At 46.5% G+C, this 15795-nt stretch overlaps 1 protein-coding gene across 4 annotated transcripts in view; it reads left to right on the top strand.

Annotated features, from left to right (window-relative positions):
- BCLAF1 (BCL2 associated transcription factor 1) overlaps positions 1-14586 on the top strand; it is an 84778-nt gene extending 70192 nt beyond the window's left edge. For all 4 annotated transcript variants that reach the window (XM_082249714.1, XM_082249716.1, XM_082249715.1 and 1 more), the window contains one exon: positions 14200-14586. In XM_082249714.1, coding sequence (XP_082105840.1) covers positions 14200-14205 — 6 coding nt within the window. In that variant the 3' untranslated portion in view covers positions 14206-14586. The remainder of the gene's footprint in view (positions 1-14199) is intronic.
- Positions 14587-15795: the final 1209 nt, after the last annotated feature.

Raw genomic sequence — 15795 nt, 5'->3', positions numbered from 1 at the left:
CTGCAATTATGGAGTACTCTAAAAAACAGAGGAGAGGTCAATTTGACCAAGCTATGGTCACTATCTACTGTCCCAAGCATTGTGCTGTTGCAACAGGGGAGACCAAGGATCTGAGAGTTTTAGCCCAGTCTCTTGGTCCTCCAAAAGCCACCCTTTGAACCAATCTGGGAAGTTTATTTTATGCCTCTTGTCTACAATAAGGCTTTTCTTGTGGTTATTACTGTCAGGACACAGTGGTTTTGTGCCCAAATGCTTCCTTTTTACCTAAAGAGGTGTCTGGGTCCACTTAAATAAGGATATTGTTTTGCCCTTTTCCGAAGAGACCGAAGGAGGCAGCCCTCCATTGTCTGGATGTGGTGTGGTCTGTGATGGTTTACATTGCGGCCACAGCCGCCATCAGAAATCTTGACTCGGTTGTGTCCAAGCCAAAGTTCTTCCGTATTGCGAGCCATGATTTGCAAGGTGGATTAGCCAGATCATGATTGATCTGAGGTGTAAGGAGCGTCCCTTTTAATTATGTTGGCATGTTTTGGATGTTTCAACATCAGGCTTCTGTTGTGCAGCTCTGAGAACCACTAAATGGTCTTCTGTGCATATATTTTGCCATACTTTACCTAGCTGATGTTAAGGCTTTGTTTGATGCCAGTTTAAGTCACCAAGATTTGCAGGCTGGTACTTGGTATGGCCTTCTTTAGGCATTTGTTTCTTGAGTCTGTTGGCTGAACTTTTTTGCCTATGTTGTCTTCCCCCTCATTACTGCTTTGGTATTTTCCATCTGTTATAATTGACACTGTGTACAGTACAATAAAGAGAACCTGGGCGTTTTTTTTTTTTGTAATATATATATATATATATATATATATATATATATATATATATATATATATATATATATATATATATATAATAAAAATTTAAGCACAACGCTTGTTTTTGCCCCCATTTTTCGTGAGCTGAACTCAAAGATCTAAGAAAACCAGGAATTTTTTAGTGAAGAGAACATCTCTCCAAAGTGCCGAATGTGAGCAATTTGCCCACTCAAGTCTGTTATGACTATGAACTGCAGTCAGGTCGAGACCCCAATGGACGACGAGCATGCAGATGAGCTTCCCTGAGACGGTTTCTGACAGTTTGTGCAGAAATCCTTTGGGTATACAAACAGAGTGTTGCAGCAGCTGTCTGGGTGGCTCGTCTCAGGTGATCTTTGAGGTGAAGATGCTGGATGTGGAGGTCCTGGGCTGGTGTGGTTACACATGGTCTGCGTTTGTGAGGCCGGTTGGATGAACTGCCAAATGCTCTGAAACGCCTTTAGAGACAGCTTATGGTAGAGAAATGAACATTTAATTCATGGGCAACAGCTCTGGTGGACATTCCTGCAGTGAGCATGCCAATTGCACGCTCCCCAAAAACTTGCAACATCTGTGGCATTGTGCTGTGTGATAAAACTGCACATTTTAGAGTGGCCTTTTATTGTGGCCAGCTTAAGGCACACCTGTACAATAATCAGGCTGTCTAATCGGCATCTTGATATGCTACACCTGTGAAGTGGATGGATTCTCTCGGCAAAGGAATGTGCTCACTAACACAGATTTAGACAGATTTGTGAACAATATTTGAGGGAAATAGGTCTTTTGTGTACATAGAAAAAGTCTTGGATCTTAGAGTTTAGCTCATGAAAAATGGGGCAAAAACAAGTGTTGCGTTTTAAAATTTTCGTTCAGTGTGTGTATATATAATATATTATAATATTTCTCTTACGTCCTCCGACAGTCGCCGCCTCTTCATATTCGTCACTAATGGGGTTATTGACCTTTGCTCCGCAGGAGTAGCTAGGCAACAGAATATATTAATATCAAAGCTTTTAGCATATCCCACCCCCAGGGGGTGGTCCCCTCAGTCAATACCTCCCTGCTTCCTGCATACCAACCCAGTTTCACTTGCCTAGCTCAGGAGTACTCAGGCTGTTCCTGTGCTGGGGCTCTTATGCCCCGTACACACGTGCAGATTATCTGCAGACTTTTGTCTGCAGACTTACCTTTTCTATGTAGTGCAAGGGCCTGCCGGATTGCATACAAATTGAAAGCGTTTAGGTTTGACCTCATATTATATGGTTTTGGTAAGTCTGCAGACAAAAGTCTGCAGATAATCTGCACGTGTGTATGGGGCATAAGTCTCAGCCACTTTTCTCTTTTTTGATTTTATTTGAAGTTTTTTCTCTTCTTTTACTTAGCGGTTTATTTCCAGCATTAGTTAGTTCTTCTGATGAAGATGATCGTGCGGAGCTGGGTCTCAGTTTGGCCATCCTGGATCCCAGGGCTCAGGGCCAGGGGCTTCCCAGCCTGCCATCGAGCGTTCAGCTTAGGTTTTGCCCTGGCACATTGAACGACCCATCCCTGTTCGCTGCAGGGATGCTATCGGTGAGGTGGCTACCTCACTGGACGCCATTGCGGTTTCGCACCGCAACTCCACTGCGTCATGCTTGCGACACTCCCTGTCCTCAGTACTGCGGTTTGGTCGCTGGAGCAGGCTCCCCACGCCATCCGGACTGGTAAGTGTAACTCTATGTGGGGACCTGTCTATTTGGGTGTCAGTCTGGGACTGTGTTACCCTGCATGTCTGTGTGGCTGCTGTGCTCCCTGTCAGCTCCTGTGTGCACTTGCTGCCTGTGTGTGGACTGTGAGGGGGGGGGGCTCTCCCGCTCTGCTGGGTGGCATTTTGAGCGGCGATCGATCCCACATGTCAGCGCCATGTTCTCTTAGCCCAGGGTTTTGTCCTCAGCCAGCGGCCATGTTTGTGTAGCCTTGCAGAGGCTTCATGGGGGCGGTCAGTCTTGCATCACTTCCTTTTCCTCTGGGACAGCGATCGGTGCAGCAGCCTGTGTGATCTCTCCAGGTTTTATATCTCCTTTTTTCCTGTATTCCTTGCCCAGTTTCTTATCCCTGTGGGGGTCAGTGTGTTCAGTGGGTGCAGTGGGCAGCGCTCGCCGCGATCTTAAAGGGGCAGTATCCTTTATTAATTTTTTTGCTGGGGCATGGATTCTCAGGATTGCAAGTTTCCTCCCACCCTGGTGGGGGGCCAAGGGGCTGCTGCTTCCCCCGAGGGGGCTCATCTGGCCACTATTGTGGCTAACTTAGCTGCTCAGGTGCAGATGCTGGTGGCTGATCGATCCACAAAAAGGCCCAGGGTGTCTATTTCCTCTGATTCAGAGGGCGATGGGGCTGCTATGGCTGGAGTGCCCTTCTCAGGGTCTCACTCATCCCTAGACCTTGTGGGGTCTGACGGGGAGGCTGAGGTGGAAGGGGTTGATAATTCTCCCCCTGGCTCGTCTGAAGAGCTTGCACTCATGGATGAGTTGGTTGCTTCTATCAAGCAAACGCTGCATTTGCAGGATGAACCATGTCCTCCTGCTTTGATGTCCTCTTATGGGACGCAAAGGAAACGCAAAACATCGCAGGTTTTTCCTTGCTCTACGGAATTTCAGCGCGCTGTTGATGAGCAAAGGCGCAATTTAAAAAAAGCCTTTTGCTGTGCCAAGTAGGTTCAAGCTGCGTTATCCCTTTACACCAGCTACTGATGATCGTTGGTGTGTGCCTCCTCAGGTGGATCACGCGGTGGCGATTTTGAATAAATCGACTGCGATCCCTGCTGAGGATACCCCGGTGTTCCGGGACCCGACGGACAGGAGATTGGAATCTCTGGCCCGTCATGCCTATACGGTTGCTGGCTCTATGCTGAAGCCTATTTTTTGCTTCCATTATGGCAGCCCAGGCTATTGCGGATTGGACGCAGGTGCTCAGGCGCACCCTGGTGGCCGACTCTGCCCCGCCGACAACTTTGGCTATGGTGGATCAGATTCATCAGGGTGTCATGTATTTGTGTGATGCGGACTTAGATATAGTCCCTTTGGCTGCGCGTCTTTCTAGTGTGGCGGTATTGAACCGTCGCCTGATATGGCTGAAATGTTGGTCGGTTGACCAATCTTCCCGCAAGACTTTGGCTAATTTGCCCTACGCGGGATCGCGCCTTTTTGGCGACTCTTTGGATACTCTGATAAAGGGTATTTCTGGGGGTAAGAGCACTCTCTTGCCCCAATCTCACAAGAATAAGTTTGTTCGCGGTAAGAAGAATGCTTCGTTTAGGCCCTCTCAGGAGTCCTTTCGTGCCTTTCGGTCGCACTATAAGGGCAAGCCCTTCAAAGGCCAAGGCTCCCAGAAGAAGCCGTGGGCGGGTAAGTAGAAGTCCGGCCAGTCCGGATCCGCTACCCATAACAATGCGGCCTGAAGGGGCGCCCTCACCCGTTTCTGGGGTGGGGGGACGTTTGCTCGGTTTTCTTCAACCCTGGCTGGACCGCATTCGGGACAGGTGGGTTCAGGAAATCGTTCGATCTGGATACAAGATCGAGTTTCTCTCTTGGCCGGCGGGCAGATTTTTCCCTTCAAACGTTCAGCTGACTCCGGAGCGCTTGCGGGATCTGCACCTGGCGGTGCGGGACCTGCGGGCCCAGGGAGTGGTGGTTCCGGTGCCTCATCGGGACAGATTTCGGGGGTTCTATTCCAATCTGTTCACTGTGCCCAGAAAGGAGGGCAAAGTACGTCCGATTCTGGACTTAAAAGCTCTGAACCGCTTTGTGCGGGTTCGCACGTTTCACATGGAATCCCTGCGCTCGGTGGTGGCTGCCCTGGTTCCGGGGGAATTCATGGCCTCCATCGACTTGAAGGATGCGTACCTACACATCCCCATTTTCGAGGGTCACCAGAGGTACCTTCGATTTGCCATTGCGGAGGATCATTATCAATTCGTGGCGTTACCCTTCGGTCTCGCTTCAGCTCCGCGGGTTTTCACCAAGGTGCTTGCGCCGGTTCTGGCTTTACTGAGAGCCCAGGGCATTTCTGTCCTGGGGTATCTGGACGATATCCTGATTCGGTCCGCGACCAGGCAGGGTCTGGTGAACGACCTGTCCATCACGATGCAGACTCTGCAGGAATTCGGCTGGACGATAAATTTTCCAAAATCGACGTTGTGTCCGTCGGTTCGTCTTCCCTACCTGGGGATGATTCTGGACTCTGTTCAGGCGAATGTCTTCCTGCCGGAAGACAAGCTTCGGACACTTCAGTGCCAAGTCAGGTCCCTCAGGGACAATCAGTGCTTGTCCCTCCGGACGTGTATGAGGTGTCTGGGATTGATGGTTTCGGCCTTCGAGGCGATTCCCTTCGCCCAGTTTCACACACGGGAGCTTCAGGCGGAGGTCCTGGCCAAATGGGACGGGCGTCCGCAATCTCTGATCTGCGGCTGTCGTTAAGCCATCTCACCCGCAGGGGTCTTTTATGGTGGCTCCAGTCCCCGACGGTGTCGGGGGGGCAAGTCCTTTCGTCCTTTGTCGTGGACGGTGATCACCACGGATGCCAGCCTGTCGGGCTGGGGTGGTGGTCTGGGCGTTTTGTCCGCCCAGGGAACTTGGTCGGAGGAGGAATCCTCCCTTCCGATCAACATTCTGGAATCGCGAGCGATAAATCTGTCTTCTGCGTTGGACGGACAGGCTTCAGGTCTGTCCAGTTCGGGTGCAGACGGACAATGCCACGGCGGTGGCCTACATCAACCACCAAGGGGGCACCAGGAGTGCCCGGGTGGCTTGGGAAGTAGCCGACATTCTGTCTTGGGCCGAGACATACGTCCCGGCGATCTCTGCAGTTCACATTCCGGGGGTGGAGAACTGGCAGGCGGATTATCTGAGCCGCCTGACCCTGGACCAGGGAGAATGGTCCCTTCACCCGGATGTCTTCCAGATGTTGTGCGCGAAGTGGGTGTCCCCAGAGGTGGACCTGTTCGCGTCTCGTCTAAACAACAAGGTGGAAAGGTTCGTGGCAAGGACGCACGATCCTCGGGCGGATGCCTCGGACGCGTTAGTGACGTCCTGGCATCAGTATCGCCTGATGTATGCCTTTCCACCGATTCAGCTGCTGTCCAGGTTCCTTCGCAGGTTGGCCTCGGAACCAAACACGGTGATTCTGGTGGCACCGGACTAGCCTCGCCGGTCTTGGTACGCAGGCCTCGTGAATCTGGCGGTTGACGCTCCGTGGCGTCTGCCACTTCGAGAAGATCTCCTGTCTCAAGGACCGATATTCCATCCTGCTTTACAGTCGCTGGCTTTAACGGCCTGGCTGTTTTAAAAGCCAGGTCCTGAAGGATAGGGGTCTTTCCCCTGAGGTCATTCCCACTTTGATCAAGGCTAGGAAGGCCTCTTCGGGGAACATTTACTACCGTACTTGGAAGGCTTACTTTGCCTGGTGTGAGTCCAGGGGGTATTCCCCTCGCTCATACTCTGTGTCGAGAGTGTTGGCTTTCCTTCAAATGGGCGTGGACCAGCGTTTGGCGTTGGCCACGATTAAGGGTCCGATTTCTGCGCTGGCCGTTCTCTTTCAACGTCCTGTGGCGTCTAACTCTTTGGTTAGCACCTTTGTTCAAGGGGTGCGACATTTGGTCCCTCCTAGGAGGAAGCCTTTGCCTCCATGGGATTTGAACCTTGTTCTGTCCGTGTTGCACCATGCTCCTTTTGAAAATATCAGGGAGATCTCGTTGTCTTTGTTGTCCAAGAAGGTTGCCTTCTTAGTGGCGATCACTTCGGCTCGCAGGGTGTCGGAGCTGGCGGCCTTGTCCTGCAAGTCTCCGTATTTAGTGATTCACTTGGATAAGGTGGTCTTGCGACCTAACCCACCTTTTCTTCCGAAAAGCATCTCTGAATTTCACCTCAATGAGGACATTGTCTTGCCTTCGCTTTGCGCGAAGCCTAAGCATCCGAAGGAGGTGGCCTTACATTCCTTGGATGTTATTAGGGCGATCAGGGTTTACCTGTCATCGACTAAATCCTTTCGCAAGTCGGATTCTCTTTGTCCTTCCTGAGGGACCTCGGAAGGGCATGGCGGCGTCGGCTTCTACCATCGCCAAATGGATCAGACAGACCATTGAGCAGGCCTATGCTTTGAGGGGGAAGGTTCCTCCCGTGCCTGTGAAGGCGCACTCTACCAGATCTTTAAATAAGTCTTGGGCCTGTCATCATCGGGCTTCTGTGGCCCAGGCGGCGACTTGGTCGTCCGTTCACACCTTCTCAAAATTTTACAAGGTGGATGTTCAGGCATCGGCGGATGCTTCTTTTGTCCGTGAAGTTCTTAGTGCGGCAGTGCCTTTAGGGTCCCTTGTTTGGGTCCTTGGCTGTTGGGGTGTTTTTACCCCTAGGTTACTTGTTTTTTCTGGATTGTTGCTCCTGTTGAGCACGTTTTCCTGTTGCCCAGTTGGTTCTCTTCCTTTGGTAAGGTTCCTTTCTCTGATGTGGGTATTGCGTTGCTTTAGGGTATTGCGTTGCTTTTATGTGTGTGTGTGTATGTATGTATGTATGTGTGTATATATATATATATGTGTGTGTGTGTGTGTGTGTGTGTGTGTGTGTGTGTATAGATATAGATATAGATATAGATATAGATATAGATATAGATATATATGTGTGTGTGTGTATGTATGTGTGTATATATATATATATATATATATATATATATATATATATATATATATATATATATATATATATATATATATATAGGATTACATGGTAGGAGGGTATATCTGAGGAAGTGATTCAGTAGAAGTATAGGCAAAATCTTTACTTCCTTTGGATAGGGGAGATGGAGTTTTTGCCTCCTCCCAGGAGTAGGACTAGGCAAAACAAAAAACACCTGGCTACACCCGTGGGCCTTAGCTGTTATATACCCCCCCCCACACTCTAGCTGGTATATAACCCCCCCCCCCCCCCCCCTAGGTATTCAGTTTTAATTTGTCTAGTCAGGAGTATGGACCTAGACTCCCGGCTGGGATCTCTGGCCCTAGCAATTTTTTCTCCTTCCTTGCATCTTTTTTGTTTTTCTCTCGGAAGATCTACAATCAACTGCCGGGCTGGGCGACGGGCTGGATAATCTAGATCCAGTGGTCCCACGCCCCCCCCCCCAGCCCAACTAGCGTGCTCGTGCAGACTGCAGCTACACACTAGGTCAGCCACAGCATAGCCCCAAGGACAGAGGCTGGCCCGCGAGTTAAGCGTCTCGCAGGGTGGCATACGACCTGACGTGGGTCTGAGTCGCAGCGGGTTCTTGGCCGACCGCTCCCTTATTTCGGTGGTGAGGTTTATATCTGAAGCTTTACCCGCACCATGGAAGGGTTAAATACAGGTTCCCTCCTCCCATCCTTAAATCCGTCAGTGAGCTGGGGTCTGGTGGGGGTCCCAGGGCAGAGGGTGCAGCGGAGACCCTTGGGGTCTCCCCCACTATCCCCACTCTGTAAGGGTCCTGGAGGGGTCCCAGTGTAGGAGACCCCTAGGTGCATGCCCTACTTTTTGCAGTGTGGGTATAGTGCAGGGGAGGTCCCAGTGCAGAGACCGTTTTTCTAGCAGTTTTGCACTGACTGCAGAGCAGTCAGTCAGTGCAAAACTGCTAGAAAAAAAGCTAAACAGGGAAATGGATTGGAGACAGTGGAGTAAACACTAGTAGTACTATACTACTACACTTTTTAATACTCCCAGTTAAGTAAAACAATATAGTGCAGAAAGCATAACATTTCAGCATGTTCACCAGTTAAACGGCTTCTTTTCATAAATTGCTGCCACTTCACTAAAAACACGCTCACTTGGTACCGTGGAAGGAAGAGCAGAAAGGTATCTTCTAGCATGAGAAGCAAGTCTTTTGTAGCGTGCTTCATTCTTTCCACCACTGAAGAGGATTACTTTTTCAATTAGAGGGATGGAGGCACGTCACTGTGTATGCTTCGGATCATATGCTTTTTGTGTTTACAGGTTTTTTAGGTCCTGCGTCTTCTTGTGCGGACTTAATTCCTGCCAAGGTTCAGGAATTGTCTGAACTACCTAGAGTCCCCCCAATCCCTGTTCAGGGAATTGATTTACTTAGGTCTGTTTTTAGTTCTGGCAAGGGTTATCCTTCCTCTGGACAAATTTCTGGGACCACAGGCCGCGATTCACCGGCTGCTGTCATAGAGCTCTCTCTCCCATTTTGGGACCGGCCTTGGGTTATCATTGGGCCAACAGGTCTTCCCTGAGATGGTTTTGCCAAGCTGTCTAGCCGTACCAGATTTGCATACCAAGACCGGCGAGGCCAGTCTGGGGCCACGAGGATGACCGGAATTCCTTCTGCCTTGATCCTTCGCAGAAGTTTGAGAGGAGGAAAGGCGTATATCAGACGGTACTGGCCCCAAGGAGCCACCAGTGTGTCTGTGGCGTCGGCCAGAGGGCGTTGATCACCATCCAGTACAGAGGAAGGAAGGATCTTCCCTGTCGAAGAACCAGAGAGCAAAGCAACCAAATTAGGGACCCTCTTGTACCCCGGCTCAACAGGATCAGACTGTCTAGAGACTGGATTCTTGTCCCACTTGGCAAGAATCTCTCTGCAGAAGTCTCGTGTGGAACTGAGCAAATGGAACTGCCTCAAAGGTAAACGCCATCAGTCCCAGCACCCGCATGCAAATCCTGAGAGACGACCACCGCCATTATGGATATTTTTACTTTCAATGATATTGGTAAAGTGCACAAATCGAGAGGTTAAATCTCACCAACGGAGGCACAGACGGCAATAAAATGGGTGTTCTAATCCCTCTCCACTCTGTCCAATACTAAAAAAAAAAAAAGTTTTGCCTTTGTTTATACTTTAACTTCTTGCCGGCTGTATAACTTACATTTTATGATGGCAAGGTGGCTGTGCTGCGTAGGATCACTTAACTAGTACGTGATCTTGCACTTTCGGATATTGGACATGCATGCTGCCGGCGACCCGCTCCTGCTGTGATTATACCCAGGGAAAGGTTTATCTGTGGGTACAGCAGACTCTTCCGGCACCCGCTGATCATTTGGCAGAGAGCCAGAACGGCGGTCTGCCTATGTAAACAAGGCAGATCGCCGTTCTGTCAGTAGGGAAGGCATGGATCCTGTGTCCCTTTTTAAAGTAGGGTAACTACAGTAACAGTGCATTTTTTTTTTTTTTAGCATTGATCACTGTATTAGTGTCACTGGCCCCTAAAAAGTGTCAGTGTTCTATTTTTGTCTACCGCAGTATCACAGTCCCGCTAGAAGTTGCTAATCTCCGCCATTACTAGTAAAAAAAAAAAAAATTACAATTCCATAAAAATATCCCATAGTATGTAGGCGCTATAACTTTTGCACAAACCAATATACACTTATTGGGATTTTTTTTTACCAAAAATATGTAGCATAACATGTATTGGCCTAAACTGATGTAGCCATTTTTGATTTTTGTTTTTTATTGGATAGGTTTTTATAGCAGAAGGTAATTTTTTTTTTTTTTTTTGTACAAAATTGTCGGCCGTTTCTTTTTTTTTTTTTTTTTTTTGTTTATAGCGCAAAAAAAAAAAACTGCAGAGGTGATCAAATACTATAAAAAGAAAGCTATATTTGTAGGAAAATGGGCATACATTTTTTTTTGGGTACAGTGTCGCAAGACCCCACAATTGTCAAAGTAATGCAGTATCGTATCACAAAAAATAGCCTGGTCATGAAGGGGGGTAAATCTTCCAGAGGTTAAGTGCTTAAAGTAGTTTTAAACCTTAGACCTAAAATATGAACAAAGAATATTCCTCTTTAGTGTGTACTTGTCTCAATCCAGAGCGCTAAGTTTTATTTCTGTCTGCTGCTTTATTCCTCTGCATGAATCGCTTCTGACAAGGTTTCCTGACACCAAGAGAAAAAAGGTGACTGGGAGGGACCTCCAGCTGACTGACGCCCTCAGCTCTGTTCCTGTTTAAAGAGGCGTGTGTCCCTATCCCTCCAATCAGCTCTGGGAGCTCTTCTCACTAAGCTGTTTTCTTCTTTTTTTTTTTTTTTTTTATAATTTAAATTTTTATTAGGAGAGGAAAAGGCATACAAAACAGGCAAGAGCGACAGTACCGGTCCATATACAAAATTATAGACAATGGAAACCTCAAGAGTCAATACCAGCAATGGCAGTACAGAAGACCATATAGTAAAATGCATTACACAAAATGTCAGAGAAAAATTGCTCCCACCAACGATAAAGTGTCTAGCCTGGTGGAGACCTTTTAACTTCAGGGTGCGAAAACCCTGGTCCATCAGACCTGGGGAGAAGTTCTGGTTTTCAATTACCGGGAACAAAGGAGAAGGTAGAGAGGCAATCAGGCCCTCCTCGCATATCCTACGTCCCAATTTCAGGGTAGCCCCTATGGTCGGGTGGTCAGACACGTGTTTCGGTAAATCGGAAGCGCCCCACAAGAGGGATTTCCGGAGGAGAGTCCCCCAGACTCCGTTCAATCCTGATCCACTGCTTCAGGTGGCCATGAACGTGCCAGTCTACAATCCTGGTGAGGTGACAGGCAGCGTAGTACATAGTCGCATCCGGGAAGGCCATGACTGAGCTGTTTTCTGACCGCTCAGGCAAGCCTTATAAATTCTATACTTTGAACGGATATAGAGAAGAGACTGCAGATACAGCTTAAATGTAGTAGGGTTTGTTTCATGCCTGTGTATCACCTGAGGCCAGCCACTGCACTGGGAATATGTAAGGGTTTACAACCACTGTGAAAAATGTGAGTTGCTTTGCCAGTCTACAATAGCCTGAAGGTCACTGACAGCCTCTGTCCTGTACTCCAAGATAAGGATATTAAAGGTATGTAAAAATTCCAGTATTTTCCTAATATACTAGGCAGAAAAAAGCATTTAAACCTTGTGCAGTGTGCGGGCAGCCCAATTACAAAGGCAGAGTTTTTTTTTTTTTTTCATCCCTGGAGTTTAGTTTTTAAATGTGAGTATTGTACCTGCAGAATGTAGATTTTGTCAAACATGCCTGGCGCACAAAAGCAAAGCTTGTATATTCTCAACCAATCAAATTCTTTAATGGTAGACACTAATCTAGATGTTCAAAGATGGCAGTATAGCATTCATTTTCTGTTTAGAACTGTAGAAATTTGACAGCCAAAGCTTGTACAAGGATCAGAGTAAAACCTCTTCAAATAGATCCACAAAACTAAATTTGTGTGAACAGTTCAGGTAAAACAGTGCAAAGGAATGTGGTTTTTAACCACTTACCGCATACTAACGTAGATCTACGTCGGCAGATTTTGCGGTAGTATACCGGGATGATGCCTCTAGCTAGAGACACCATCCCGGTACCGTGGTTTAGAGCCAACAGTCGGCTTTCCGTCGGTAACGACCGATGCGGCTCGGGAGCTGCTCGATCTTTGCCTGGGTGAGCGGGAGGGGACGTTCCCCCTCCAAAACCCCCCCCCCCCCCCCGCCGCCGCCGCCTTCCGTGACGGGAGCCCCGAGCACCCAGCCGGCACGTCCGCTGGCTGGATGGAGTCCTGATCAAAGCCGGAAACGGCTTCGATTGGGTCTCCGATGACGTAACACGGAGGCGGCGTCCATGACGTCACTTCTGGGTTACTGTGCTGCAAAAGGCGGCAAATTGAAAAAACGGCTGTATACAAAAACGCCGTTTTCAGCGTTTTGTATACATGGATACATGCATACATGGTCTTTTAGACCCTCGATCCCTCCATAAATAGTACCTGTCACTGCATATTGGTGTCACAAGGGATGTTTACATTGCTTGTGACAGCAATAAAAGTGATCGGATTTTTTTTTTTAAAAAAACCTGTAATAAAGTTAAAAAAAAATAAAATTTTAGCCGCCCCGTCACCGTTGGCTCGCGCACAAAAAAATAAAAAAACGTATACGAAAGTCGAGCCGTGAATGAAATCGCTGTTCAAACCACACGTGAGGTATCGCCACGATCGCCAGAGCGTGGGCAATAATTAAAAAAAATTTTTAAACCGTAACATGTTGTTTATCTATTTACTCGGCGTGACATAATCTTTCACAATATACAAAAAAGGGCTAACTTTACTGTTTAGTATTTTTTAAATGCAGTGAAATGTGATTTTTTTTTTTTTTAAATTTTCCCCCCAAAAAATGGCGTTTTAAAGACCGCTGCGCAAATACCGCGTGACAAAAAATATTGCAATGACCGATATTTTATTCTCCAGAGTCTTTGCTAAAAAAATATATACAGTAAAACCTTGGTTTGAGAGTAACTTGGTTTAAGAGCGCTTTGCAAGACAAGCAAAATTTTCAAATAAATTTTGACTTGATATACAAGCGATGTCTTGATATACAAGTAGCCTCAAGTCACAGCTAAGTATAAAAGAGAAGAGAGGTGCCTCTAAGTGTAGCAATATAGTTACATTTAATGAAGGTACAACATTTAGCAACTCACATGGTTGATGATTGGAACAGGCACATCTAAGGATGCAGGCATCCGGGGTAAAGCTGTCCACATAGACCGTCCTCCTCACCGCCATCTACGTCATCTCTTCCATGCTGCCCCTCGCTTTCAGATCGCTTTACTGCAGGGTGGTCTTCCCGGTCAGGATTACAGACTGGCAGCCGGCGGTGCAGAAGATAGTCTATGTGGACAGCTTTACCCCGGATGCCTGCATACTTAGATGTGCCCGTTTTATTCATCAACCATGTGAGTTGCTAAATGTTGTACCTTCATTAAATGGAACCATATTGCTACACTTAGAGGCGCCTCTCTTCTCTTTTATACTCTGAAGCTCCTGCTGGATTTTGCTTCTAATCCCCTTATGGAAGCGGCTATTTGTGGATGAACATTTTATGCAACCTATGGCAATGCTATAATCTTTTTATATGGGCTATAAAGTGAAGGACTTATGAATAAATGGTTGTGGAACGAATCATCTGAGTTTCCATTATTTCTTATGGGGAAATTCGCTTTGATATAAGAGTGCTTTGGATTACAAGCATGGTTCCGGAACGAATTATGCTCGCAATCCAAGGTTTTACTGTATAATGTTTGGGGGTTCTAAGTAGTTTTCTAGGAAAAAATACTGGTTTTAACTTGTAAACAAAAAGTGTCCGAAATAGGGCTGGGGCTTAAGTGTTTAAAGTTACTAGTAGTGTGTACCAATGTACACTCCTGGGATGCCTGTTGTGAACTCCCCCTGCTGTGTGTAGTTTGTTTTGTATCTTTCTCTTTAATGGGTATGGATTACAAATGTATAATGAGTACACCTTTTTTAAATAGGAATTGTAATATATTTTAGCCTATAAGATACAAGCTGACAAATTTTATATATATTTTATTTTCTTCATTACAGGAGTGATGTATTTGGACAAAGAGTTGGTACCACACAAGATGTTTTTATTTTGCAGTTTTCTGTGATCAACAGAAAAAAAAAACCTTTTCATTCTGTTGCCACGTGATAAATCAACACAATTTTAAAAAGACAATTTTTCCGTAGTGTAATTGTACACCAAGGCTCCAGAAGAAAACCGATCAGTCTAATTGTTTAAACTGTGTCCACTTTTAAGAATCTGCTTTTAAGTGTCTGTTGATTGTTTCTGCCATGGATTATGATGCACATTTTGCAGTTATTTCTCCTCTGTTTAGTTCTTTTAGAGTAAAGATTTTGTTTTGCAAACAATTACCAAGTTTGTAATTGAAAAAAGATTGTTAAAATATATGCACTAGACATATGGATGTTCATTTGAGTCCCTTTTTATTGTGATTGAAGTATTAACAAAAAAATTAAAATTTGATCCACGAAAAGTACAAGTATATATTACAGCAAGCTCGCAAAATGTGATATATAAAAAAGACAAGAATGAAATAGTCCAGTAGAGATGTAATATAAGGAAAAGGGAAAAATCTGGCTTTAACCATTTCCCGGCCTTTAGACAACGTCTGGGGAACACATTAATTGTACCGGGGGGGGCATCAAATTATGTCCTTCTGCAATGGGTTGTGCTGTGGCATGATCTCTCACCTGCTGTTACCACCAGACACAGCGCATGAGTGATTAGTGTACTAGCTGCTGCCAGTACCATCTGATTGCTGTGACCAATCACAGCAGATCACATGACTATTGTACACCATGAATGGCTTTGATTCATGCCATTCTTTGTGTACAATGGTCTTGATCTCTGTGATTGGTCACAGTGATCCCATGGTATATACAGGGCCAGTCAAAGCTAACCTCCGTAGTAAACACTGAATCAATTTCATTCAGTATAGATGGTTGCTTCTAACCATAAAATTCAGTGATCTAAGAAATCATATTGTGTATAAAAAAATCCTGACTATGGTAACACTGTATTGCTCTGGTCATCGGTGTACTGCACTGGTGGCAGTATGAAAAAAACTAAATTAAATAAAATTGTTTATATTTTTTCTTTTTTTTTTTTTACAAAGAATTGTGACCTATTACAACTTCAAAACCTATGCTATGTCTCTTACTAAATACCTTGGACAGTGTACTTTCCATAAAAATGGGAGGTTGTTTTGTACTGTCCTGGCATTTTGAGTCCCGGTTCACACTGAGGCGACCTGTGAGGCGACCTGGTCGCCTCACAGGTCGCCGTAGGTCGCCTCCCATAGGGAAGCTGCGGACCCGTTCTAATCGGAGCGACACAAGTCGCTCCGACTTAGAAAAAGGGTCCGGAGCTTCTTTGGGGAGACCAGGAGGTGACCACCATAGACTTCAATGTTATGAAGTCCGTGGCGGCCGCTCCGAGGTCGCGGCGCGCGTATGTGAACGGGCACTTAGGCCTCAAATGATTGGTCGTCAGTACATCAGGATTGATAAATTTTTCAAATAGAGTCCTCTGACAGACACAGCCACTTCATAGTTTCCTCACAAATCGGTAATGCGCCCTCTACAGGAGTAAGACTAGGCAGTGAAGCGATTAGAAAA

This window comes from Pelophylax lessonae (assembly GCF_965119305.1).
Source record: "Pelophylax lessonae genome assembly, chromosome: 3".
Classification (NCBI taxonomy): domain Eukaryota; kingdom Metazoa; phylum Chordata; class Amphibia; order Anura; family Ranidae; genus Pelophylax; species Pelophylax lessonae.
The sequence above is the reverse complement of the archived record's forward strand: the minus strand, read 5'-3'. Positions and strand labels throughout refer to the sequence as shown.